This window comes from Urocampus carinirostris, chromosome 11, assembly GCF_059441175.1.
Source record: "Urocampus carinirostris isolate Australia breed hairy pipefish chromosome 11, RoL_Ucar_1.0, whole genome shotgun sequence".
NCBI lineage: Eukaryota > Metazoa > Chordata > Actinopteri > Syngnathiformes > Syngnathidae > Urocampus > Urocampus carinirostris.
Genome location: NC_142359.1, coordinates 31,388,332 through 31,415,569, shown reverse-complemented (window position 1 = coordinate 31,415,569; position 27,238 = coordinate 31,388,332). Strand labels below are relative to the sequence as shown.

Below are 27,238 nucleotides of genomic sequence, written 5' to 3'. Positions count from 1 at the left end.
ACTCTTTTTCAGTTGCACTACACAACACAGCGACATATAAAAGTCAAATACTACATGGCACCCCTTTAAAATTATTTCTCCTTTCTCTGTTTTCTTGTGCTTTGATTTTTCGTGCTTTGTTTTCTCAGTGCTTCACACTAACGTTTTTTTCTGGGGTTTATACCTACAACCTCAAACCGGAAAAAAAAACACTACATATGTTGGCCTGGAGAGGGATGCGCGCCTCCAGGCTGTACTTGCCCAAGACACATCCCAGGAAATAGTGCCCCAAAACCCATGTGGTTAAGCGATCCAATCAAAAGACTTACACGACAAGATGTACGTTTTCCCCGTAAATTTTGTTTGGCGTATGACATTTATTTGCACGGGGTGATATTCCTAAATTAAAAAAGAAATCGTTTTTTTGTTCGTATCCCCTATTTTGGCTCTAATCCAGATCGTCTTGGTCACTAGTAGCAGACGACAACGTTTTTAAAGATTAATACATGGATGCCAATAAAAGTGTATACTGTACAGTATTTAGTTATCACGTACCCTATTTTCGTGGGCGTAACACAATCAGTCTTGTTTAAAATCAGAAGTGACAAATTTTTACCAAAACCGAAATCTATTTCGATCGTCTGGTTTATTCACACACAAAGACTTAGCCTAGCTTCCAAATAAAGCAGGCATAGACTAAAATACTAGTCTCTAATCAAGATGTTTTGTTTACATTTGAAATAAAGGTAGATTTTAAAAAAATCGATATGCATTTATAAAGGGAGAAAAGCCTTCGTGTTAGTTGATAATAATGTCGCGGTTGGGTTTGTAAATTTTTTTTATCGCATAGTAATGGGAATTTCGGGGATTGTATGGGTGCTTGAAATCCTCAAAAACACTTGAATTATAAAGTTGTGTTTTCATGGATTGAAAAGTGCTTGAATTTTGGGTGAAATGCTTGTAAATGCTTTAGATTATTGCCATGTTCTCAAAAAGTTTACTTGAAAATGACGTAGACACTGTATTAATTATGAACATTTATTATGGTCCATTTTTGATGTATCAAACGTATAGGCTCTAAAACGGCCAATCCGACTTTCACAAAAATGTTCACAGCTGTACTTCAGGCCTCAGGTCTTCAGCTAGATTTAGTGTCAAGGCATCCCCAATAAATTACAAACAAAATAAATAAACATCTGCTTATGTAAGGTCTGCTTACAAGGGCTCCCCAACGCCACCTGGCGGCCAAATTGGGCACCACAGCTCTCAACCACAGACTACTTCGAGGAGCCGTGTCCAATCTTCTCTCAGCACAGCAATGCAGCACAGCCATTTTGCTTGTATCTTGATAAATGCACACGCAAGATTTTGCATATGTAAATGGAAGATATATTTGTGGATCTGAAAAATATACGATTCACGCCAGATTTCTTCGTTTGGAAAAATTTGAAAATTGGCTTTGAAAATCTTAAAAGGGCTTTTCATTTGGCCATGAGAAACATGTTTGAAGTCTGGGAATTGCAAACATTGCCATGGTGAAGCAATTGGCTGAGGTTGAAAGGTACAGTGCTGTTCAAAGTGTTAGCAGTGCATCGTGACAAACCAGATAATCCCTGATTTTTAGAATATCTTTATTGTTACATGCCAGACAAGATACCAGTAGGTCCAGTAGACTCTCAGAAAACAAACAAGACTCAGCATTCATAATAGGCAGGCTCGGAAGGCTTTGCAATTGGGCAAATAGTTAAAAAAATAGTAGTCCCTGCTGTTGATTGTACAAACTCAAAAATAGTTTGTATTTCCCCAAAAAGGTAGGATTTAACAACATTTAGTTGTATAACCACAGTTTTCTATAATTGCTTCACATCTGTGTGGCATAGAGTGAACCAACTGGTAGCACCTCCATCCATTATCCGCACCACTTATCCTCAGTAGGGTCGCAGGGGTGCTGGAGCCCATTCCAGCTATCTTTAGGCAGTGGGCAGGGGACACCCTGAACTGGTTGCCAGCCAGTCGCAGGGAACACAGGGACACACAATTCGCTCGCTCATTCACACCTAGGGACAATTTGGACCGGCCAATTAACCTGATATGCATCTTTTTGGAATGTGGGAAGAAACCCACGCAAGCACGGGGAGAACATGCTAGCTCCACACAGAAGGGTTTGATATGATGACCTCAGAACTGTGTCGCACACGTGCTAACCACTGCGCCGCCGTGCTGCCCCTAGTAGCACCTTTCAGTTGCTATTTAACTCCATGATTGTTTAACAACATTCCATAATTCATTTACATTTCATGATTTTGCTTCACAATGAGCATTTTTGATATCACCCTACAAGTTCTCAATTGGATTCATATCTGGGATTGGGGTGGCATCTCCATAAAATCCTTTTATTGGTTCGGAACCAAAACTTTTCATCGGCATGCCCTCTTCGGCATAAGGCAACATAACCTCTTCAAGTATATTGGCATACACTACCTTATACACGATCCCTGATATGCGATAAATGGGCCCAGCACCAGAGTAGGAGAAGCATGCCAAGACCATGATACTGGCACCACCATGCTTCACTGTCTTCAGTGTGTACTGATGTTTGAACCCAGAGTTTGGAGGTCGTATCACACACGCACTGTGGCCCCCTGGACCCAAAAAGGACAATTTAACTAGCATCGGTCCAAAAAATGTTCCTCCATTTTTCTTTAGGCCAGTTGACGTGTTCTTAGGTGTATTGTAACTTATTCTGCACATGCCTTTTTTACCAGAGGGAGTTTGGGTGGGATTCTTGAAAATACATTTGTTTCACACAGACGTCTTCTAAATGTCACAGCACTTACAGGTAACTGCAGACTGTGTTTGATCGTCCTAGAGCTGATCATTGGCTGAGACAATGAAATTCTGCTTGTTCTCCGGTCCATTTTAATAGTTGTCTTCTGTTTTCGTCCACATGTCTCTGGTTTTTCTACCCATATGAAGGCATTGGAGAACATTTTAGCTAAGCAGTCAACCATTTTTAGACATCTGTATAGGTTATTCCCTCTCCAATCAACTTTTTAAACAATGAACGCCGTTCTTCGGAGCAGTGTCTTGAATGACCCATTTTCCTCAAATGCATGTTCGACCTGTGCTGGCTTCATCATCCTTCAATGGAGCCATCGGATTAACACATGATTCACACATGATTCACACGTTTTTTTGTTTTTTTTCTTCCCCACACCCTCAGAGATTGGTTGCCACACTCCTAATTTTTTGAACACACCCCTTTGAACTATTTGCCCTATTGCACAGCCTTCGGAGCGCGCTTATTATGAATGGTGGGTCTTGTTGGTTTCTGAGAATCTACTGTGCCTACTGCTAACTTGTCTGGCATGTAACAATAAAAAAAAAAACTAAAAACCAGGGATATTATGGTCTGTCACATTGCAGTGCTATTATTTTGAACAGCAATTTTATTATCTTGTTTGTCTTCAACAGAAAAAGTACTTAAGGCATGTTCGATTTGTCTAGGGGGAAGGAGAAAGGTAGCTCCCACCACCCCCAAAAAATATTGGGAGGAGTGGGCTCGGTATCTATTGGTGACACGTAACAGTAGCATGAGCACGACGAAAGCTCCATCCCTTCACTCACAAAGACCCACAGCGGCACTTTTTGGATGCGCACAAACCGAACCAACCCACCCGCGCGCCACGCCCACCCATGCACTCTCGCTGCCCCGGTGGAAGCGCACAATTCGGCCTCGGGATGCAGCGGCTCACCCTTCACGCACCGCCTTAAAAGCTTGGAGCAAAAACGGGAAAAATTTAACCCCATTACTGAACCCAGACGTCTTTTTCAAGGACCTGTTTTTTGGTGTCCAATAAGAGAGACTATTACGACGCGTTCAATGCGCAACCATGCTCATCATCTCGTCTCGCAGCGCTCTGCTGTCCATCTACTACCCGCAGATCTTCCTCATCCTCACCAGCGGTAGCTACCTGTACGTTTTCTACGTTTGGCTTTAAAATTTTCTCGTTTTTATGAACATTTATTGTCGCAGTCCCATTTTACGCGATGATTACGCACGGCGTTACGCGCGAGGACACAGGTGCTTGCAAGGAAGTAACTCGCTGTCGATTACTTCCACGTGTCCTTTTTGTTGTTTTTATTTTAGAAAAGAGGGAATAATATAACATTTTAATGCAAGGGTCCCCACATTTTTTCCTGCGAGAGCCACATGCCTTTTCCCTTCTCTGATAAAGGGCCGGGATCAGTTTTTAAGAGAAAAATTATGACAATTGTGGGAGTCCCTCAATGTACAAATGTATTGTTTCTGCAGGAACCAATACATTATAAAATATAATAACCAAATAACACTGTCCGAAAGTCAGAAAACAAATAAAAACACTATTTACGAAATAAATAGTAAAGACATAAACTTTTTTACTTAGGTCATAGATCAGCTTGGTTGGCAGAGCATTGGGCCACCAGTAGCATAGATGACTTGTGAAAAGGCAGGAGGCTTTTTCTCATTATTACACTATTTTAGTCACGGTACCATAGACCGAGGTTGATGTTGTTGTGTGTTTCACATGCTACAATGACAATAACTTTTATTCTATTCTCCTGTGACAAAATTATTGTTGTTATAACATGTGAAATGCACGAAAAGTTAACATTCGTCTGTGGTACCGTGTCTAAAGACAGTGTGATAATGACATAAAACCCTTCATATGGCATCAATATCAATAGTAGGCCAGTGGTAGAAATTTTGTGCTCTTACTGCCAAGAGTTTGAATCCCGTTATTTTCAAAAATACACACCAAAACATTTAGTTCATTATCAGGTAAACAGAAATGTGCTCTGATATTCTTCAAGGGGCATGACCAAATATGGCAGCCGTTTATATCTGGCCCACAGGCCGTAGTATGGAGACCCCTGTTTTAATGCGTTTTTAGTCGACTTCCATGTTAAACAGTGATGTAGAACTTAAGGTTTGAGTTGATCAATTGATTCTTTTGAAAAATACCGCAAACTACTCTTGCTCAGCATTGGATATAACAGGAATCAATCCCAAATCGCTGCAATGAGAGAGCTGACCCCTAACCACTAGGCCACTACAAACATTGATTACAAATAAAAAGACATCATGTTGTATCTCATCATAATACCATTTTTAGACACTGCCATGATGTACAACGTTGTAATGGAGCATCATGGGAACTAGTTGAGCCAAAAACAACGTTGTACAATGCGGTACTATGATTAAAATAAGTGTGATGATGAGATAAAATTGAATGCCTTTTCCTATGTTATCTATTCTAGATCTCAAGTGGTGTACTGATTACACAGTGGATTTAGGCTTATTAATATTATTAATGTTATTATTAGCATAACTACCGTAATGCAAATAATGGGCCGGACTGTGGTAATATAGTCAGATATTAAACCAATCCATGGTACAAAAAAGGTTGCAGACAACTGACGTTGAATGTGGGTGGCATAAAACGACTCAATGCCAGTTTTTATGTTCCTCACGTTTCACATGAGTACATTTTTATTAAAGGGGGAAAGGTAATCCTTAAAATAAGCAAAATGTTGTCTAACTTAGTTTTAAGTACAATAAGAATAATAAATTATTTTGCAGATGGCGAATCATTTGAACTCATTTGACCTATTTTTTACTAACTAAAATGAAAATAACATGATTGGAAAAAAAAATATATAATATTATAAAAAAAAAAATCTATAATATTAAAATAAACCTTGCCAAAATACGATTTTTCCTTTTTACAGTTGACATTGAGCTGGTTTTTTTTTGCCTGTCTGTTTTGAACTTGTTTGTGGTGGGGGGTTTTTTTTGTATGCAGAATTTTTGAAAACTCAAAAAAATATGTGAGTTAAAAAATCATACTTAAAATTAGCTAATTGAACTGCCACCTACCATATTTGACATTTTAAAAATAAGTATAGTAAGAGAAAAAATATTCTATCTATTATCAAATTGCTCTTTTTTTGTTTTTACATTATAATGGGGGAGGCATGGCGACTGGGTGGTTAGTGCACTGCCTCACGGTGTGGAGGTTCAGGGTTAAAGTCCAGCTACTGCAGCCTCCCTGTGTGGAGTTCGCATGTTGTCCCTGTGCTCTTGGTGGTTTCCCCACATTCCCAAAACATACATTTTTTAGGCTTCAAGTTGATTGGCCGGTCCAAATTGTCCCTTGGTATGAATGAGCGAGTGAGTTGTCTGTCTCTGTGTGCGAGTTCAGGGTGAAACAGGCATTGTGTGGGTTAAGTCGTTTATCAACATTTATTCAGATTCAGATTCAGATTCAGATCTACTTTATTGTCATTCTAGTACACGTGTATACAGAACGAAATGTCAATTTCCTTTATGTATAAATTAGCATTTTAGGGACCTAAAACAAGTTTTAAAATTTTATTTTGGAACTTATTTGACCAAATTATACACACTGTCCCTTTAATAAAATAACTGAGTCATCTGAAAAAGCAGTAGTTTTTTTTTTTTACCACCAGGAGGTGCTAAATTATACTTAATGTCCCTAAATCAGAGTCAACAATTACAAAGAGTTTGCGGACTGTTATCTCAGAGAGGAAAGGGGATCCTAGTTTGAGAACCACTGGTGTAAAATCTCAAAGTTTGCCTCAGGGTTCATTACCGTATTTTCCGCACAAAAAGGCACACTGATTTATAAGGCAAACCTCCAAAAAATAGTCTTGTGTTATACATTTTTCTTGCATAAGGCGTATCGGATTATAAAGCGTTGTCAGAGCCAGAACAAATGATAGCCCCAAACCCGTAACGTTTCACTCAAAGGTTTATTGAGATATAGGGGAAACAATCTCCAGTGATCCGGTGCTCGCTGGACGAGGGAACCAATCCACTCACGGGATCGGAGTGTGAGCAGAATGCGGAAGTGGATCTCCCGGGGCAGGAGATTGTAGCGTGGTCAAATGGGCAGACCGGGTCGATAGCCGGAGCGGGGGATCAGAGCGTGGTCGGTGGTCAAAAATGGGTCATTAGCCGGAGCGGGAGATCAGAGTGTGGTCGGTGGTCAAAAACGGGTCATTAGCCGGAGCGGGAGATCAGAGTGTGGTCAGGGGTCAAAAACGGGTCGTTAGCCAGAGCGAGAGATCAGAGCGTGGTCAAAAGGACAAAACGGGTCGACAGCCGGAGACAAATGGGGAATCAAGAACAGACGATTGGTATACAGATGAAAATGGGATAGACGGGAGCCAGAGTCAAAGTGCTTGCTTTGAGTATGTAGAGGTTCGTTGACGGACTGACATGGAGTGACTGGCGTACTGGGTATAAATAGGAGGGGAATCGATCAGGCAACAAGGAGCAGCTGGCGCCAAACGAGCGGGCACAGGTGAGGACAATGAGTAATAATGACAAGCGTACTGCTTGAAAATGGTTCTTTTTCATACTTTTTTCATATGTAAGGCACACCGGACTATAAGGCGAATGGATTTGTAACTAGTCAAGTCAAGTCATGTTTATTTGTATAGCCCTTAATCACAAAGAGTCTCAAAGAGCTGCACAGACATATTAATTCATCTGGGTTACAAAAGCAGAGCCGCCCTAAACGGTGTGGTGATCAAAGAACAGCACAGTAAGAACTAACTTATTCATATACAACACATTACACATTTTCTATACTTACGGTGTAAATGTACAATGATTGACCAAGATCGCTAAACATTGCACTACATGGGAATTGAGCTTGGGTTTGGGTTTTAACAAACTTTATTGACACAAACACACTACATAACACTCCAACAACGTGGCCCAATTTAGAGATTACAAACATTGCTTATTCAAACGTCATTACTAATGTTTCAATAAAAGAAATAATTGCGGCAGGATAACAAGGTTACTATGACAAATGAACAAGTAAGAGGGGGGAGACAAAATCACAGGCAGAGAAAATTGATCCGGAAATGGGACCCGCTGGAAAATAAAAACAACCAATGTGTACAAGAACAGATTTTTCTTGGCTTGAACAACCCTCACTGACACCTCCAACAGCAAACACACCCACAACTCCACCACATCACACTCCAACAACATGTTGAAAAATAACGTGTACAGGGCAATACTATTGTGCAGGGGCACAGCTCTGTCTTCTCAAGTGGGATTTCTTCCCACCCTCCCAAGCAGCATCCTCCAGTCTTCTGCCCGGGATGCTCAGATGGGTCCTCTCCCTTCTTGCTTCTACCTTCCACAACCACCCAAATAGCCTGGCCATTGCTGCCTGGACCCCCTCAGTGGAGCTCCGGTTCCCTCATCCGGGTGGGCGCAGACAACTCTTCTTTATGGCTGCGTCCTAGGCTTGCCGCTCATGGTGCGCTGTAGAAACCAAACCACTAGACCAGCAATGACACAGGTAACATACGAAAAGGCATATTAATTGATCACATTCATTTTACTCACGGTGCCAGAAACGAATGTTAGAGAATGGAGAAAGTCGTCCCGAATTATACAAATAAACGCATATAAGTACGGTAAGTAGAGGAGGGTAAACATTTTTTGTGTATCTGATGATAAGTTGGACTTTACCTTTGTTATTTATATTCTGTTTTCTCCATTCTCTAACATTCGCTTCTGGCACGGTAAAAATAATGTTATAATGAGATCAAATCGAATGCCTTTTTGTATGTTACCTGTTACCACTGGCGGTCTAGTGGTTATGTGCTCTCACCACTTCTGGGTTCGATTCCAATTGCAAATAATGTCTTTTGATTGATCAATCATTGCACACATACACATACAGTGTGTATTGCACACAAGTAAACACTGTGTGAATTTTATCCATATATACGCCGCAGCGGGTTATAAGGCGCACATTGAAATTTCTGGCCAATTTCTGGGTATTTTAGGGCAGCCTTACAGTCTGAAAATTATTCTTACAAAAAAATAAAAATTTACTTCTACTCCTGCTACATGACGTAATCTGGGTCTGTTTGTTCGCAGGACGCTGTCGTCGGTGGTGGCTCTGGGCGCCAACATCATCTGCAATAAGATCCCGGGCCTGGCGCCCCGACAGCGGGCACTGTGCCAGAGCCGCCCGGATGCCATCATCGTCATCGGGGAGGGAGCCCAGTTGGGCATCAACGAGTGCCAGTACCAATTCCGTTACGGGCGCTGGAACTGTTCGGCCCTTGGCGAACGGACAGTCTTTGGACAAGAGCTGAGAGTAGGTCAGTCCTTTTTGACAAGTGAAATTCTCATGACAAAATATTCCAAAGATTAATGTTCGTAAGCGATTTTTCTCAACTGTTGGGTCACGGACCCTTTATGGTGGGTCGCAGGCTTTTGCCCTAGTAAGATTCTTTCATTCATTTTATATCCTGCAAAAATTATTGCTGTAGTCACCCACAATCAAATGGTTAACATGAACAGCTAGCAAAATATGATACTAAAAAGGGCAGTGAATGAGTGTGATATAAGTCCAACCTGCAATCTTGATTTTTTTTATACAGCATGCACTGCACAACCTTCACCTATATAATATAATTTTATTATAAACAGTTAAATAATACAAGCATGACAGCCTAGCCTTACCAAGCATTCTACCTGGGCAAGGTTTTTGGGGCCGTGGTTTGTTGAAAAATCTCCACGGAGCCATTAGGGAGCACCAAAGAGCCATATGCAACTCCCCAAGAGCAGATGTTTAATGATTTTGTTGGTATATATTGGGGGTGCCTTGACACGAAGTCTATCTAAAGACACCCACAAAGGCTTAAAGTAAAACTTTGTCATTTTTCACAAAACTCAGTTTTGCTGCTTTGATTTATGAATTAGTTTAGATAGATAAGACGGATAGATCTAGATCTGTGAAGCATTAAAACCGTTTCATTCATACATTAAGTTGTTCTCTTAGACAAATATCCTCAGCAAATCGACAGCAAATGATCTTCGCATACAAAATAGATGTGATGTGAAGTAGGTCAGGTTATCTCAACTGGTGGGTTGGGACCCAAAAGTGGGTCTCAGACCTGTTTTCAGTGTGTCGTAGGCCTTTGCAAATGAATGATAAGAAAAAAAAAGATAACGGACCGTTATTTAAACCTCCTAACAGTAGATGGCAATAATTGCCTCCAAATGCAGGTCGACACCTGCCATTTCCACACCATAGAAAAAAGTTCGTTTACCCATGTTGAGCATGGCCAGACGCAATCAGAAAGCCCTGAAGTAAAGCGTTTTGGATTTAGTTAAAAATGCATCTAATTGAGCGTTAGAAGAAATGTTAATACTCAAAGTCATTTTGATTTTGCAGGTTATTTTGTTTCTTTTTAGTGAATATATTTTACTAAGCCATCTTTAAATGCACAATCCTGTTATCTTATTAATTTGAGAAGTAAAAATCTTTTCTTGATTTTGGTTTAATATTTGGGTGTAAGAGCTGGTCCTGAAGTCTGACCAGTTGAGAACCACTGTTCTAAACAAGCATGTTGGGTAAAGAATTGAACATTAACTATGCAGTGAATCCTTGCCATAACACAGTTCACTTTTCACAAGTTCACTACATAATTTTAATGATAGTCCCAATTGTCGATTAGTTATGGCCATGCAACTTAGCAACAGTAGTGATTCGTTTGCCTTCTTTTTATTTCTTGATAATCGCAAGTTTCATTCCATGGTTATCATGTTTTTTTACCTTTAGAATCACTGAAAGTCTTGGTAATTCCTGCAGGGAACAAAACATACAGTACTGACTCGCTAAGTCTTTACGAGATTCTGAATTGAATGAAGAAACAGAGGCATTGTGGGAGGTAGTTCAGCCAATAGTATATCAGCATTGTCATGATTTTGTGACCAAGGGAGTAAGTTGGCCTTGGCAATGGTGGAGACATAGAGCATTGTTCTAAGTGATGACATATAATTGGAGGTGTCAATACAATGATTGCTTAATATTGGTGGGGACATAGAAAATTTGCTAAAAGTGATCACATAATATTGGTGGTGACAAAACAAGGATTTATCAGTATTGGTAGGGACACATCCCCTCCGCCCATGCCAAACTATAGGTCTTGGCCCTGACATACGCATGTACACCACAAAGTTAGAATTCATTTCTATGGTCATGATGTTTTTGCTTCTCCCCTTTAGCATTACTGCAAACCTTGGGTTGTAGGGAATAAATACCACACAAAAAATACAGTATTGTATCCCTGACTCACTAAGCTTTTATGAAGCAGCTGAGATCCTGAGCTGAATGAAAAAAAGGTATTGTAGGGAAGTACTTCAGTCAATAGCATATCTGTTATATTTTCACGATGCAATTATGTCAACCAATGGCAGAAAGGCATCTTAAAGACATAATATATACGCAGCCTTGTCCCTAAATAATCAGGAGTAGGCTCCCATGCACATTTGTATGACTCTGCACAGTAAATGATACGTTGATAGTTCTACCCAGCTGATGTTTCGCAACACCTGATGTTGAGAGTCATTTCAAGAGTCAAGTTGAGAGGCTGGAATGCAATCGGTACCAATGTTGTAAACTGGCGTGAAGTGGTAAAACTGCCCGGGGAGTGAAAAAGTGCGAAAAAAGTGAGAAGCGGGCGGTGGCATTTGCCATAGGCCCCAATTGCCGCCTCCTACACAGCATCTTCCAAGCAGTCTCCCAGTCTTGAGGCGGGCGCACTACCCCACTCAGCTGGTTTACATAACATAAATATGCATGGACACCACAAAGTTGAATTTTTTTAAATTTTAGGCATGTGAAATACGTTGTATTTGTATTTGTATGTCGTGTAGTAGGGAAAAAGACGTGAAAATGCTTAAAAGGCAGGGTCTCCGTATCCCGGCAGTCTACTGTACACATATTTAAAATAGCCTGCCCAATAACTTTAGGTCCGTGGAAATTCTCTTGCAGTTTTTCTAAGACTGTTAATGTCATATTAATTCGCCTATCTTGGCTTCTTTTCCAAATGTAACCCCCACAATAAACGAGTGTTCACTGTACCACAATTCAATCTGCTTGAATGTCTCCCAGAAGCCTCTTGGCTCCTCATTATGAGACCTTTTAATGAAATGTACAACAATGTATAATGTTTTGTTGTGGTGGCTGTGCAGGTTTGGACCCGGTTTTAATCTCGCAGCTCTGGGAACAATCACTTTGTTTCGCAGAGACACACATCTGGATACCTTCGCTCTTTTTGTCAAAAGGAAATGTCTCCTTTCACTCTCTGGCTTATTGAAATTGCCAAAAACAAAGCGCCAAATCCAGATTGTACTTCGCATAGAACTTCCATTTTAAGGACCTTCTCTTTTTCGACATATTGAGTCAGGAGTAACAAAGTCTTGTTATGCTTTTTGAGTTACAGTATCTGTTCTTTACCAGTTTATAATTTCATAATATTTTTATCTTTGTCATTTTAAACAACATCTATACTATAAACTCAATAACTGGCTTTGTTGTTTTCATTTCATGCAGAAATTAAAACACAAAAAAGTTTTAAAAGTTGTTTGTTACTTTGTCGATGATTTTGTGACGGACCCAAACACAGCATGCAGGAAAAGGCAAGGTACTCAATAACAGATGGCATTTAATAACAAAATAATCGACAATGTGACAAATAGTCAAAAACAACAATAAAACTGTCAGAAATAGAAGCAAAAACCAAACCTCACAAATCAGGATGATACTCAGAAAAGGTGATGACGGTGGAAAATGAATGCGGAAAATCAAACAGGGTGCTGTCAAAAATGTGAAGGGACAGGCTAATCAGGGACAACTGTGGGGTGATTAGACACACTTGCCCCAACAACAAACCGATGAGGCGCCCTTTGTCGGATGGAGGCGCACCAGACCTTAACAAAGGTACACGTTTTATCAATATTTTGTGTATTAAAATAAGTGTGGAATTGTATAAAAATAAATACCATTACTTCGTATGGGAAACATTGTTTCTGTACTCAAACAATTCAGTGAAAAGCAGTACGTGGCTCAACAATCCACTAATACGTTGAGAACAGTCTACATATGTTTCCATACCTTCTGACAGAAAGTATTTAGAAACAAATGTCTAAATTCACGTCGTAGGGCCATACTTTTCTCCTGATATATGGACTGTTCAAATATAACGGAGCGCAAATGATACGAACGAGTTACAGTGTCGCCTCAAAAACTCAAGAGGCACTTAAGTACCATCTGCACAGCTTCATCTTCTTTAGCGCGTGTCCTTTGAACTCATTAAGCGTTGAGAAAGAACCGGATCGAATCACGCTAACCACTAATCGTAGTCAGACTCGGCAGCTGGATGGCAACAATGCGCTGCAGTACAATCCAAACAAATCATGGCGAAAGGAGACGGCTGTTTGGCCGGAATCTCTCTCTGTACCATGTATACGGATTTTACAGATTTAGCTTGATGAGCGAGGACTACGGAGTTTGTTATTAGTTATGGATTGAGGGACCACAGGCCCGATGGTTTCACTTTGTCAGGTTGGAGGAGAGCCCGACACTCCTTGCGTTAATACCGCGGCCTGTTGAGAGGACGCATTACGCTGATTGGCGAGGGCAAAGTATCCTGTTACACCGACCCACAGGGTGCCAGTAAATGAACTCCCCCTGCGAAGTATAAAACTCTTTACTCTCCAGTTCAGATTGTGACATGCAAAAAAAATGGGCATATGTCAATCAAGTTCGGCCACAGAGGGTTTTGAAGCGGTAAGATTCCTTCCAAAAACAATGTGGGAAACACAGCCGGACTCGGAGAGACATTTAAGCTGTGTGAGAAGGTCCATTGATGAAACCCATAAAACATAACAGGAAGGCTTATCCCCCAAAAAAGAGAAAAAACTGTTCTGGTCAGCCAAGAGAAGTGTGGACAATAAGTGAACCAAAACAGCTGATGAGTTCGGCCTGCAGCTGGAGACGTTTGCGAGGATTAAATGCATAGAAATTGGTTAAGGAACAGGAAAACATACCGAATATACTTACAAATAAAATGACCCCCTAAAAATAGACACATTCTAAAAAAGAAATATGCTCCTAAAATATAAATGAAACGTGTATCTAAACAACAATGTTTATCTAAATGAGTAGATAATAAAGATTAATATACCAATATATTTGCAGAGCAAATTTTTCTTTGGTAAGTCATTTTTGCCGTTCAGTCCACCCAAAAGTGAGCAACACTTGTGCAGCTGTGATCCATTATCCCCAATCCCATATTGCTGCGAGTGGGGACCGGCAAAAGGAATTTTTGTCGGGGGACGTGCCGTTCTGGTCCGCTGAGAATGAAGTTTTGGTTGTTATTCACTATCCCCGGTTGATTTTTAAAAAAACATTTCGGCTGCTGAAGCGTGCCATTGTGGCCCACCAAAAAGAAAACGGAACTGTTTTAGTTGCGATCCTTTATTCCTAGTCAACTGTTGCCGAGAGCGGAGACCAAATAAGCAAATTAGTCACATGTACGGTGACTCTTTTTCTGCTCTTTCCGCCTAAAATGAACACACACACACACACACACACACACACACACACACACACACACACACACACACACACACACACACACACACACACGGCTGCAATCCATTATCCCAAGTTGACTATTGATGTGAGTGGGGGGCATCAGAGTACATGTTAAAAATGGGCTATGGGGCTATTTCGTACATTTTTTTGCATGTCACAGGCGGGTTCTGGTCCCCCATTTTCCACAACGAGGGAACACTGTACTAATACATATTTATTTAAAAAGTTTAGTAATTAAATCGGCTTAAAAAAAGTAGTGTATTCTTCTTTACATTGCTTATTCATAGGATTACGTTAGCGCACCCCTAGTGGTGACAGAAAAATCTACAGAATAACTGCATCTTTGTATAAGCTGCATGGCTCGAAACGAAAAAGCAATGGCCTGTAGTCCGAAAAATAAAGTACAGTGGAACCTCGGTTCTCGTCCATAATCCGTTCCAGAACCCTGTTCGAAAACCGATTTGTTCGATCACCAAAATCATTTTTCCCGTTAAAAATAATGAATGTTTAGCTTGAATGCTTAACGTAAACTTAAAGATAACCCAGGCTAACCGTACGTTCACGTTATCGTAATCTTCCGTACGAAAGATTACGCTGACATGAACGTGTAAAAATAAAAAAATTAGGTCGTTTATAGGTCATTTAGCACCCGGGTCTCCACAACAAGTGGTGAGCGGTTCATTGGAAAGGGGGCTCTGTTCCAACACCCTAAATGTTTAGTTCGAATATTTAACGTAAACTTAAAGCTAACCCAGGCTAGTCGTACGCTCGCGTTATCGTACGAAAGATTACGCTAACATGAACGTGTAAAAAATTTAAAAAAAAGGATAAAGATAAGAATTATGAATAGGATTTCTTACCTTTGTGGTGGTCAGCAGAAGGCGCAGGCAAGATCAGACACTCGCACATCTCCTTCATATTTTGCTATTATTTCTTTCTTAAATGCAATAGTTGTACGCACTACTTTTCTTTTTTCACCTGTAGCAACTTTGCTGCTTGCACTGACTTTCTTCGGAGGCATAATTAGGGGCTAAAACACTTTGTACGCCTATATTAAAAGCGAAAGCAAAACGAAGCACGTCCGCACGCGATAACAGTTGGTCACGCCGCTCAGCATCGCACCCTAGCGTACGCACTTACGCATTACCCGCGTTCGAACTCCGATTTTTTGACCGAACAGCGAAGCAAGAATTTCTCGAAATTTTTGGTCGGACTCCGATTTGTTCGAACTGAGAGGCGTTCGAAAACCGAGGTTCCACTGTACTTGTTGAGCTTCCACAAGGGCATCCTTGAAAAGCCAGGTGGTTCCGAATGTGGGCAGAGGGACCAGTCCTCTTAGAACAACATTTCTCAAGAGGTAATTGTCAGGAATTTACGGGGATTCCACCATCGACAAACCATAATTTCTCTAAAATATCAGGGGAATGTGTTGAAATCACGACATGTAAAAGGAGAAACCTTTGCTCCTCATGTTTAAAAGCTGCCTAAAAATGATATTACTTATTGGCTTTGGGAGGAAAACCATATTAAGGAAATGCAATTCCTCATCGCATCTCCCAAAGTTAAAAAAGACAGCTTTGCATAAGGAAAACTATGAAGTATATCAATAGCATCCACAAAAAAGTTCTGGGCTCTGTCTGAGATGACGTAAAGTGGAAAAGTCCGCTGTGGTCAGACAACGCCATGTTTCAGAAATTCTTTTGGGAAATCGTGGCTTTTCAAGACCTGGACTGAAGAAGCAGAATTATTTTCCAGGTGCTTTTTGATGCAAAGGGAGTAAAAGTCAGCCTCTGTGACATTGTGATGGAGATTCATCATCATGCATCACAGGCAGTTCAAAATGTTTATCGCCGCCTGTGCAACATGGCGAGTTTGGCACTGCAAAGCAGATGACGTATTTTAATCAAACCCACGTTTTTGCATCCGCTACATAAAAGAGATGCTGTCGCCTTTAGTTACCTCAAACTGATAATGTAACAGTGGACTAAACTGGCAATCACTACTGGTTTAATTATCATCGGTGAAATTACTGTAATCCATCGTTTATCACGAGTGATGAGGATCAGAACCCTCCCGCGATATGAGAAAATCTGTGAGGTGGTTCCGCCCTTTTTTTTATGCGCACCAGGTCACAGCAATATTTAACTTGGGGATAATGGATCACACAGGTGCTATTCATTTTCGGTTGAAATGAGGAGAAAAAAGCTGCCACGCATGACAACAATTTGCTTTTTCACCCCTTGCTTTTGGCAGAAGGAGACAGGAGAGAATGGATTAGGGCCAAAACTGTGTATTTCATTTTAGGTGGGCCACAATGTCATTGCTTTAGGGGCATGAACTGAAAACCAGAAATAGAGAGGGGGGATAACGGATTACAGCCACACATCGCATTTCATTTTAGGCGGGCCAGAACAGAAAATCTCCTAATCAAAGTATTTTCTGCTGGTCCTCACTCACAGCAATGTAGAATTGGAGATAATGGATCACAGCCAAAACAATGCAGTTCATTTTAGGTGGGCCAGAACTGAGGGAAAAAAAGCTCTACCGGGCCCTGATCTAAGCAATTGACTGGGGATAATGGATTGAGACCACAAGCGTGCATTTCATTTTAGGCGGGTCAGAACAGCACACCTCCTAACCAAAGTGCCTTCTGCAGGTCCTCGCTCACAGTAATGTGGAATTTGGGATAACGGATCACAGCCAAAACAGTGCAATTCATTTTAGGTGGGCCCCAAAAAATGCTCTGCTGGGCCCGGATCCAAGCAATTGACTGTGGATAATGGATTGAGACCACAAGCGTGCATTTCATTTTAGGCAGGTCAGAGCAGTTAAAAGGCGGGGATACCATAACCTGTGTTGTAATTATTTAATGCTGATAGTTTATTGTGAAAGGACTAAAAGGTTTTCTCAAACAGATTATTTTTTATTAGGCACAAAAGTGTTCCTCCCCATAACTATTCAAAAAATGATGCAAGATCTTCCTCGCTGGAGGACTTGAGAACTTGTGTCTCTAAGTTGACCCATCTGGCTTATTTCCTATAAATTAAAGGAACTCAACACTTTCAAAATGAAGAATCCCATTAAACTCAACATAGGAGGCAGCGTCGAAAAGGACAGTGATTGTAGTGAACAGTGATTGCATTCCACTCATTTCTGCTTCGAGGAATTGGAACTTTGCTTATATACATACCGTATATATGGCGACAGGTTCTGACGATGTCACAGCTCAGGTTGACAAAGACAAGACACGCAATATCTCTGAAGATACTTGGAATATACTGATGAAATATTCATTTAATCTAAACTTATTTATAAATCCTGATATGCATGCGTGTGTTCGTATGTGGCTTGTAGGCTACGAAACAGCTGAACCAATTCTCATGACAATTAACACAGTTATTTGTTAGGCCTCAGCAAGTGTTTTTAGTGTCAAGGCACCTCCGAATTAATACCAATTAAATCGATAAACATCTGCCTTCATGTACCAACGTCTCTGAAGCTTCGTGCTTTATAATTGCTCCAACAAACGCCTAAACAACCCCTCAATGTAGAAAGCCCAGCAACGCTTGGCTCAGCACTGCCGGCTATTATGCTTGTATAGATTTGATGGAAAAGGAAAAACCATGTACTATTTCCTCACGTTTAGCATGTTTCAGAATTTGGGGATACCATCAAGCAAAAAAACGATTGCACAGTTAAATCACCTCTCCGTGAACTTTCTTTAGGTAGCCGTGAGGCGGCCTTCACGTACGCCATCACGGCGGCCGGCGTGGCTCACGCAGTGACCACGGCATGTAGTCAAGGCAACCTGAGCCAGTGCGGCTGCGACCGCGAGAAGCAAGGCTACCACGAACGCGAGCAAGGCTGGAAATGGGGCGGCTGCTCCGCCGACGTCAAATACGGCGTTGAATTCTCGCGACATTTCGTGGATGCTCGTGAGATCAAGAAAAACGCTCGTCGCCTGATGAACCTGCACAACAACGAGGCGGGGCGCAAGGTACATCAGATTTCCCGAATATTTATCAACCTATGGCAGGGGTCACCAAACATTTTGAAGCTGAGGGCTACTTTTTGTTACGGATTGGCACGATTGTAGTGCAATTTGATATCGGGGATGAATATAGGGCGGAGCTTAAAAAAGGGAGAAAGGTGAGGAGGTATTTACTTGTGTATAAGCCCCAGCCATAATTTTTAAATAAAATAAAAAATCAGTATAAAATTTTGTTCTTAGCCTGAGCTAAGCATTGAAAGTGACAAACGTTCTTGAATACATGCAACATTTATTGACAACTATAAACAATATTCTAACATAACCTTCTTAATGTAATTATTTTATGTCCTTCAAAATCCATCACCAGATTACACTAGATTACCAAAAATAGTTGTTTTCCTGAGTCATGCCTTTCTTGCGTTTATCTACATCTTTCACGGCAACATTCCCCATTCTCTAACATTCGTATCTGGTACTGTAAATATAAATAGTGTGATAATGATAATAAATATAATGCGCATTACAGGCAGCACAGCGGCGCAGTGGTTAGTAAGTGTCCGGCATAGTTCTGAGGTCGTGAGATCAAACCTTCCTGTGTAGAGTTTGCATGTTCTCCCCGTGCTTGCGTGGGTTTCCTCTGGGCACTCTGGTTTCTTACCACATTCCAAAAACATGCACGATAGGTTAATTGGCCAGTCCAAATTTTCCCTAGGTGTGAATGACCGATCAAATTGTCTGTTTCTGTGTGCCCTGCGACTGGCTGGGAACCAGTTCAGGGTGTCCCCTGCCCACTGCCCAAAGATAGCTGAGATGGGCTTCAGCACCCCTGCGAGCCTACTGAGGCTAAGCGGTGCATATAATGGATGGATGGATAATGTACATTACACCCAATTAAATACAGTACTCCTGCCTGTGCGAACTGCACTGATTTTAACTCAAACGCACTACAATTGCCCGATTGACTCAGGGAAATCTCACAATACCCCTCCTCAAAATATTTCCCCCAATCTATACAATTTACGTAGGTCACACTTTTGACTTCAAAGAGTGAATTTCTCCTAAAGGTGAAAGATTTTTATGCTTTTGATCTATGAAAGGACAACATATCATGTTATTACTATGTTGTTACCATGTTGTAATTATTAGCAGTCGAGTTAAAATAGGCTCAACCATGAAAACATCACAATGACCGTTTACTGTTAAGCTATTTTCAGAACCTATTTACCGGTTACTTAGGTGTTCTAACGGGGCTACCTGTTGGAGACACCTTCCCTAAAGTTTTTTTTTTTTTTTTACCAAATGTTTAATTTTCTTCACAAGTGGAATTAAGAAAACTTTTATGTTACCATCTTACCTGCAAACATTTTTTTAAAAGAGGAACATAGGTGAGATCATGAATTTGAAGGTTCATTTGTCCAACCAGTACAAACATCTGACAACTTAAAGGGACGGTGTGTTTTATTTGACCACTAGATGTCGCTGTATGGTGTAGTTTGGGGATTAGCAACGCAAAATGTTGAAAAAGCCATGACAGAGCGAAGAAAACAAAAACACAAATACTTTATGTCTGGAGCCGCAAAAAATGTAGTCATTTAAGAATCTCATCTCATCTCATTAGCTGCACCGCTTATCCTCAGTAGGGTCGCGGGGATGCTGGAGCCCATCCCAGCAATCATCGGGCAGTGAGCAGGGGACACACTGAACTGGTTGCCAGCCAATCGCAGGGCTCACAGGGACAGTCAACTCGCTCGCTCATACACACCTAGGAACAATTTGGACCGGCCAATCCACCTGAAATGCATGTCTTTGGAATGTGGGAGGAAACTGGAGTGCCCAGAGGAAACCCACGCAAGCACGGGGAGAACATACAAACTCCGCACAGGAAGTCCGGTAGCTGGATTTGAACCCACACAGGAGGTTCCCAAGACCTTAGAACTGTGCCGCACACGCGCTAACCACTACGCCGCCGTGCTGCCCTCATTTAAGAATGTGTATTCAAATTAAAACCAAGAAGGAATTTATACTTAAAGGGTTTAATGTTTATTGTACCAGTTTTAAGCACTGGAAAATGTTAAAAATGTTTTATTTGTCATCTTACAAAAAGAACATAAAATTACCCTATTCTTGACAAAGCTACTGGGACCCAATACGCCATTGAAAGAGCCATATGTGGCTCTCGAGCCACATGATGTCTGACCCCCAGTATAGTGCAATTGAAAATGAGTACTAAAAAGCACAAGGAATACTACAAACTACGGCAAATGAAAGTGACCAAAACGCACCACTTTACTGCCCAGCTTTTTTTGAGGTTTTTGGGTACCCGTAGCAGCAAGATGGCGGACAATTATCTCAGCTCCATTTAGGAGAACATCGTGTTATGTAAAATAAATACAAATTGCTTAGCCTACAAGTATTTACAAAATGCACCTATTTTTGAAAGCTATTCAGGAAAAAAAAACTATAGAGCAGTGGTCGGATATTACCTGGCCACGGACCTGTACCAGGCATCGCAGAAAGATAAAACAAAGTTGACCTTGCCTTTTGCTTATAGCGTATTTATTCATCTATACAAGCAATTCTTGTTTTTCTACATAAATAAACTCAACGTTTTGCACAGGGTTATGGTGTTGAATTCCCAATGGTGGAGAAGTCAACAGATACCGCCAAACACTTTGACTTAACATCGATGCAACGCAAATTGAAACCGGATTGTGTCAGTGAGAGCACTGTTGATGACAAATAAAAAGGCATTTTGATTTTATCTTCTCGCCACATGCGATTGGTCAATCACTCCTTAATGGCACATTACAACGTCGTACAATGTGGCACCGTAATGGAGTACTATGGGAATTAGTTTAGCCAAAATGTGATACATGCACCTACAATAGTGGACAAGACGAGACACCGTGGTACGGTGAGGAAATATTTAGTGATGATAAAATATAATGCCTTTTCCTATGTGATCCAGATCCCAAGTATTCTAGTAATTACACAGTTGATTTGGGTGTATTATTATTATTTTCATTATTATTATAATAATGTTATTTATGGGCTGGGCCCATCTGTTTCATGGCTAAATCCAAATACTTTTCAAGGACTTCCAAAACCAAATTTCCAAGTACTCCAGTACCATTAAAAGAAAGAATCTGGCGCGAATTGTGTATTTTGCAGAGCCATAAATATAAATGTATCTGTGGTTTAAAGATGGCTGTGCCCGAAGATGGCTGGGATGGGCTCCAGCACCCCCGTGACCCTACTGAGGATAAGCGGTGCAGATAATGGATGGATGGGACATGATTTTTATCTCAGTGTATTTCTGCTTTATTTCGTTTTGCTTTATTTCCTACATTCAAGCACTTTCCAATCTTTGAAAACACAACATTTAAAATCAAGCCTTAGCATGTTTTTGTTCTCCTCCCCAAAACTAATAACCCTGTTTTGGGACTAGATCCTCGAAGAGAGGATGAAGCTGGAGTGCAAGTGCCACGGCGTTTCAGGTTCATGCACCACCAAAACCTGCTGGATCACCCTACCCAATTTCCGAGAGATCGGGCGCCTGCTCAAGGAGCGCTATGGCGCGGCGGTCCAAGTGGAGCCGGTCCATGCCTCCCGTCTACGCCAGCCCTCCTTCCTACGCCTCAAGGAAGGCCGGGCCTACCAGAAGCCGACCGATACCGACCTGGTCTACCTGGAGCGCTCGCCCAACTACTGCGAGGAGGACCGGGCCACGGGCAGCACGGGGACGAGGGGACGCCTCTGCAACGGCACGTCAGCGTACGGCGACGGTTGCAACATAATGTGTTGCGGTCGAGGATACGAAACGCACCACTACACGCGAGTTTGGCAGTGCAACTGCAAGTTCCAATGGTGCTGCGTGGTCAGGTGCAATACCTGCAGCGAGAAATCACAAGTTTTTACCTGCAAGTAGCAGGTGAAAGGGGTTCATCCGACGTATTTATTCAAACTTTTTGCACATTTTTGACATACTTGATGAGGATTGGTCTTACATGCCCGTGTGAAGAAAACATCCTTCAAAAGAAGGATTATATGTAAAAGCTTGCCACAAACCAAATATGAAAGGTTGGGCATTCATAGGCAAAATAATAAAATGGAATATTGAAGCAACTCGACAAAATGAAGGTGATGCTGCCAAAATGAAGGAACACACTTATGGAGGACCGATACTGCCGTATGTAGAAATAAATAGCCCAAATATGTTATAGTCGACACATAAATTGTTTGGAAAAGTTTAACCTTAAAATGCAAAGAATCCAAGGAGAAAACAAAAAAAAATTGGGTACTGTAAGATGAAAAGCCACTGTTCAGCCATCCTCTCTCCTTTTTTTGCTGAAGAAAATGTTGAGTTGACCAAAATTGCTGAGTTCACATTTTTCACATCCAAGGTAACGTACCTGAATGCTTGGTGGTCGTATGTAAACTCATTTCCCCTTTTCTTGGTTTGGACAGACACACAGACACACAGACAAACATTATATATTCATACATATATATGTACATATAAACATATATACATACATATGCACAAACTTAGATACCAAATAAAAACATTATCACCACCCTCCCTTTGCCAATAATCATGTAATACCTACACTACTGTTCATAGATTTGGGGTCATGTAATTTTACAATCAAATGAGTTTCAAAATAAATGGAAGGTTAGAAGTAACGATTTTTATTTGAAAAATATAATTTCATCCTTCAAACTTTGCTTTCGTCAAAGAACGGAATTTTCTGAGTGACCTGAAACCTTCGAACGTAAATATGACAAATGTAACTTACCTATATATTTATGCATTCGGTCAGTTATTTATTTCTGTATTTATTTTCTCATTTCCTTTGTCATGTACTGATATTTCTAATAACATTTTGTTGAGACAAAAAAAACAAAAACAAAAAAGGCCAATTCCAGTGGTGACTGACAAAATAATAAAAAAACAAGACCAATGCATAAATACCTGGAAAAATTGCACTTCTGTCATGTATTTAGGTATTACGTGATTCATTTTTGTGATGATTTATTTATATAGCACACATTTATAAGTGGTAAATGGACTGCAATTATATTGCGCCTTTCAATTCACTGAAGAACTCCCAAAGCGCTTACAATGTATTTCACACTCACTCATTCACACATACACTCACACACCGTCACACATGAAAGGCTAATAGTAAGTATTTATTTCTACATATGGCAGGATTAGTCCTCTGTACACAGTTGGTTAAAGCAGCGATTATCAACCTTTTTTTTAAACTGAGGCACAATTTCTTTATAGAAAAAAACTCAGTTATCAAAACCTGTACTACTAATGTCTTATCATAAAAGGGACAGTGTGTCTTATTTAGCGTATCCTTGGTCGTAGTGATAATAAAAAGTTAAATGACATGAAAAACAATACACTAACTGAAAAAAACTGTAGTTTGGTCACTTCTCCATAGTTTGCAGTCTTCCTTGTGCTTTTTAGCACTTGTTTTTTGGTTGCATGACACAATACAGCGGCATCTAGTGGTCAAATAATACACACGGTTCCTTTTAAAGATAATAATCCACCAAAAATAGTCTGCTGATCACGAGAAGATAGCACAGAAACTTGACAGTGGCACTCTTTTAAAGTAACAATAACAATGAACTTGTTTTCAGGCACACTAGTCAAGATCTCACGGCACGCTGGTTGAGAAACACGGTTAAAAATCTGGAATACGACTGCCTGTAACTCACACTGTATTCTGTCTGAACACTGAAATGAAAATAATTTATGTTAGACTTCTTTGCATCATCCTAGAAAGCGGAAACAATAACTCACTATTTTTTGGCTTCTTTGTGATCTGCTGTGAAATAGGAACGGCGTGGTAGGGGCGGGGGCCGGTACGGGCCGCCGTGCAGGTTCCCATGAATGGCCGAGACCTGGAATTCCAGGCGGTTTAGGCCTGCTGGATGGATGGCATGTGCCTTAACCACACAGACCAAAGTGGGGGTATGAGCCACTCAAAAGGACCTCGCAGCTATTTTTGGTCCATCACCTATCACGTGGTAAATGTTTATTTAGGCTTTATATAACGGACAAAAACAATTTGAAGAGTATATTTTTATATGAGGCACTTTATGTCATTTACAAATGGGAATGACGTCGCCATTGAAAAAAATGTTTACTAAAAAAAAAAAAGTGTTTTTTGTGGTTGGGGGAGGGGGAGGGGGAGAAGTCACATTTGAGATATAAATTATTTGGTGTTTATACTATTGTTCTTTACAATGTAAATAGTCCAAGCTTTTTAAAAATAGCGAAAATTCTCAGTGTGATATTTCATAATTTAACAAGAAAATCAGTCAGACTGTAATAGGCAATTGTGCAACATTAGTACACACTTGAGTGTTTTTATTATTCTGATACAACTTCTTCTTTTTCCAAATGAATAGTATTGTCTGATACCGATATAATCTGTTTCGGTATTAGTTATGTAATCTGATATTTGTATTTTGTCCCCGCAAACCCCACTTGAACACAACATACCATATTTATTCGTTTATTCAGCACAATTTTTTGTACCCGAGAAAGGACTCAAAGTTTGTGTGCGCGTTATACTCAAGGTTTTACTGTCGTACATTACTGTACAATGACTGATCAGTCAAAAATACCGCTTACCATATTTGCACAAGATTTGATGCAGCAGGATTTGAACATGGGTGGCGGTGGTGAAAACGCCAATTCTTAACTAGACCAGCTGGCTTATGAAATTACATAAGAAAATGCTTTAGTTTTTATCACATAACCTTAAGGGTGTTAAAAATTGGCGCTCACCTCAGCACAATCCAGGTTCAAATCCTGTTGCCATAGTTCTCGACACAAATTCTGTGACCTACAAATTTCAGTTTGAGCTCAAAAGAAGTGAAACTAAACTTTATTCCAAATTTTAGTCATAAATTAGGGGTGTGTGTGATACACTAATAAATATGGTGGTATACATTTGGATGATTGTACTTTCATGAGTCTATTGTGGTTAACATCAGTGATGTGAATTTTAGTCATTTATGTTTTGGGTTATACAATGCCAATATCCTTACAGTAAAACTGGATACAACATACCTGTCAACCCTGAGTGACCAAAAATAGATAGAAATTAAAAAAAAAAAAAAATATTACATATATACATCTACATACTGTGGCGGTGCAGCAGTTAGGGTGTGTGCGGCACAGTTCTGAGGTCATGAGATCGAACCTTCCTGTGTGGAGTTTGCATGTTCTCCCCGTGCTTGCGTGGGTTTCCTCCGGGCACTCCGGTTTACTCCCACATTCCAAAAACATGCATGGCAGGTTAATTGGCCGGTCAAAATTGACCCTAGGTGTGAATGAGCGAGTGAATGGTTGTCTGTCCCCGTGTGCCCTGCGACAGGCTGGCGACCATTTGAGGGTGTGCCCTGCCCACTGCCCAAAGATAGCTGGGATGGGCTGCAGCACCCCCGTGACCCTATTGAGAATAAGCGGTGCAGATAATGAATGAATGAAAGAATATATATATATATATATATATATATATATCCCCCCAAAAATGGTATTACCATATTTTCCGGACTATGGTGCTCACCAGATTATCAAAAAGTAGTATTTTGTAATATATGTTTCATAAATAAGGCACACCAGACGATAAGGCAAATGAAATTGAGACAACAGTACGAGCTACCGTGTAGCCGTTTCGCTCTTTACACATTTGGCAATGTTTAATAACCTAATCGAACAACAACCGGAACCGATCCCGGATCGAGGCAGTAAGGGCGCCAAACTTTACCACTAAATCACCAGTCGTACATATGAAAAATGAAAAGGCATTCAAGCATGTTTTATTCCAGAAACACTGACTTTCATAATGCATTCTGATAGGTTAAACATTTAGGCACTTCTTCACCTGTGTGTTAAAAACCTCTCTGTTATCTGTTTCTATCTTTCGCAACGCACAGATGAAAAAGTGGACTGTGCAATCAGAATAGACTATGCAAATCAGAGTTTCTGGCATCGTGAGTAAAAATAGTGTGATAATGACATAAACTCATGTCTTTAGGTTTCATGTCTGCATGGTCAAACGTCAGCGGCATTTGGGTTAAAATCCTGTTGCATTTGGGCCAGTAACACAAGAATGTTGATCTTCGAATACGGAAAAATACCATAAAACTTCACGCACACTGATAATTAATGTATGCATTTCCAATCTTATCGACCTTATTCTGCAGCACATAAGGCGCACCTTTAAATGTCAGGCCAATTTAGAGTTCATAAAAGCTCTTGAAAGTACAGTATGGTATTTTATTCTTTCTGGATTTTATGAAAAAGGTGTAAAAATCCTGCAATGTTTCCACTAGTAAATTTATACCACAAGTTCAAATCAGCGCAAGAAGAATTCACGAAAAAAGGGTAAATAATGACCGACAAAAACGGTTTCATTAAATAATCTCACTTAAGGTAGAGGAAAGGTTTTGTTAAATGAAAATTGTTCTAATTTCTGAATAAGATTGTATTGAAATATTTGAATCATTTAGGTTAACAGGTATGATAGAAGAGAAGGAACGAAACTAGAATGAAAAACGTGTACATGAGAGCCAGTATCAGATATTTTGGATCAAATCTGACAAAATCTGGTACCGGGGCTGCAACCGGACTCGTATCTATATCAGATCAGGACATTCCTAGATTTGGTTTGCTTTTTAAAAGCAACCCAATCCTGTTTATTTGTCTACATCTCTGAAGCTTCTTTTGTGTTTTTTTTGTCACCTA

At 40.4% G+C, this 27,238-nt stretch overlaps 1 protein-coding gene across 1 annotated transcript; it reads left to right on the top strand.

The window, feature by feature from the left end:
* The first annotated feature begins 3,648 nt into the window (after positions 1-3,648).
* wnt7ba (wingless-type MMTV integration site family, member 7Ba) lies at positions 3,649-27,121 on the top strand. The gene is made up of 4 exons (XM_088348000.1): positions 3,649-3,955; positions 8,954-9,180; positions 18,194-18,465; positions 21,908-27,121. Exons 1-4 carry the CDS (start codon positions 3,873-3,875, stop codon positions 22,385-22,387), a joined length of 1,062 nt encoding a protein of 353 aa, XP_088204126.1. The 5' UTR covers positions 3,649-3,872; the 3' UTR covers positions 22,388-27,121.
* Positions 27,122-27,238: the final 117 nt, after the last annotated feature.

Bases quoted from the DNA above. Each gene is read 5' to 3' on its own strand.
- wnt7ba (XM_088348000.1), top strand. From the start codon at position 3,873: ATGCTCATCATCTCGTCTCGCAGCGCTCTGCTGTCCATCTACTACCCG. The intron at 9,181-18,193 runs GTCAGTCCTTTT...AACTTTCTTTAG, and splicing joins TGGACAAGAGCTGAGAGTAG to GTAGCCGTGAGGCGGCCTTC. The intron at 18,466-21,907 runs GTACATCAGATT...TTTTGGGACTAG, and splicing joins ACAACGAGGCGGGGCGCAAG to ATCCTCGAAGAGAGGATGAA.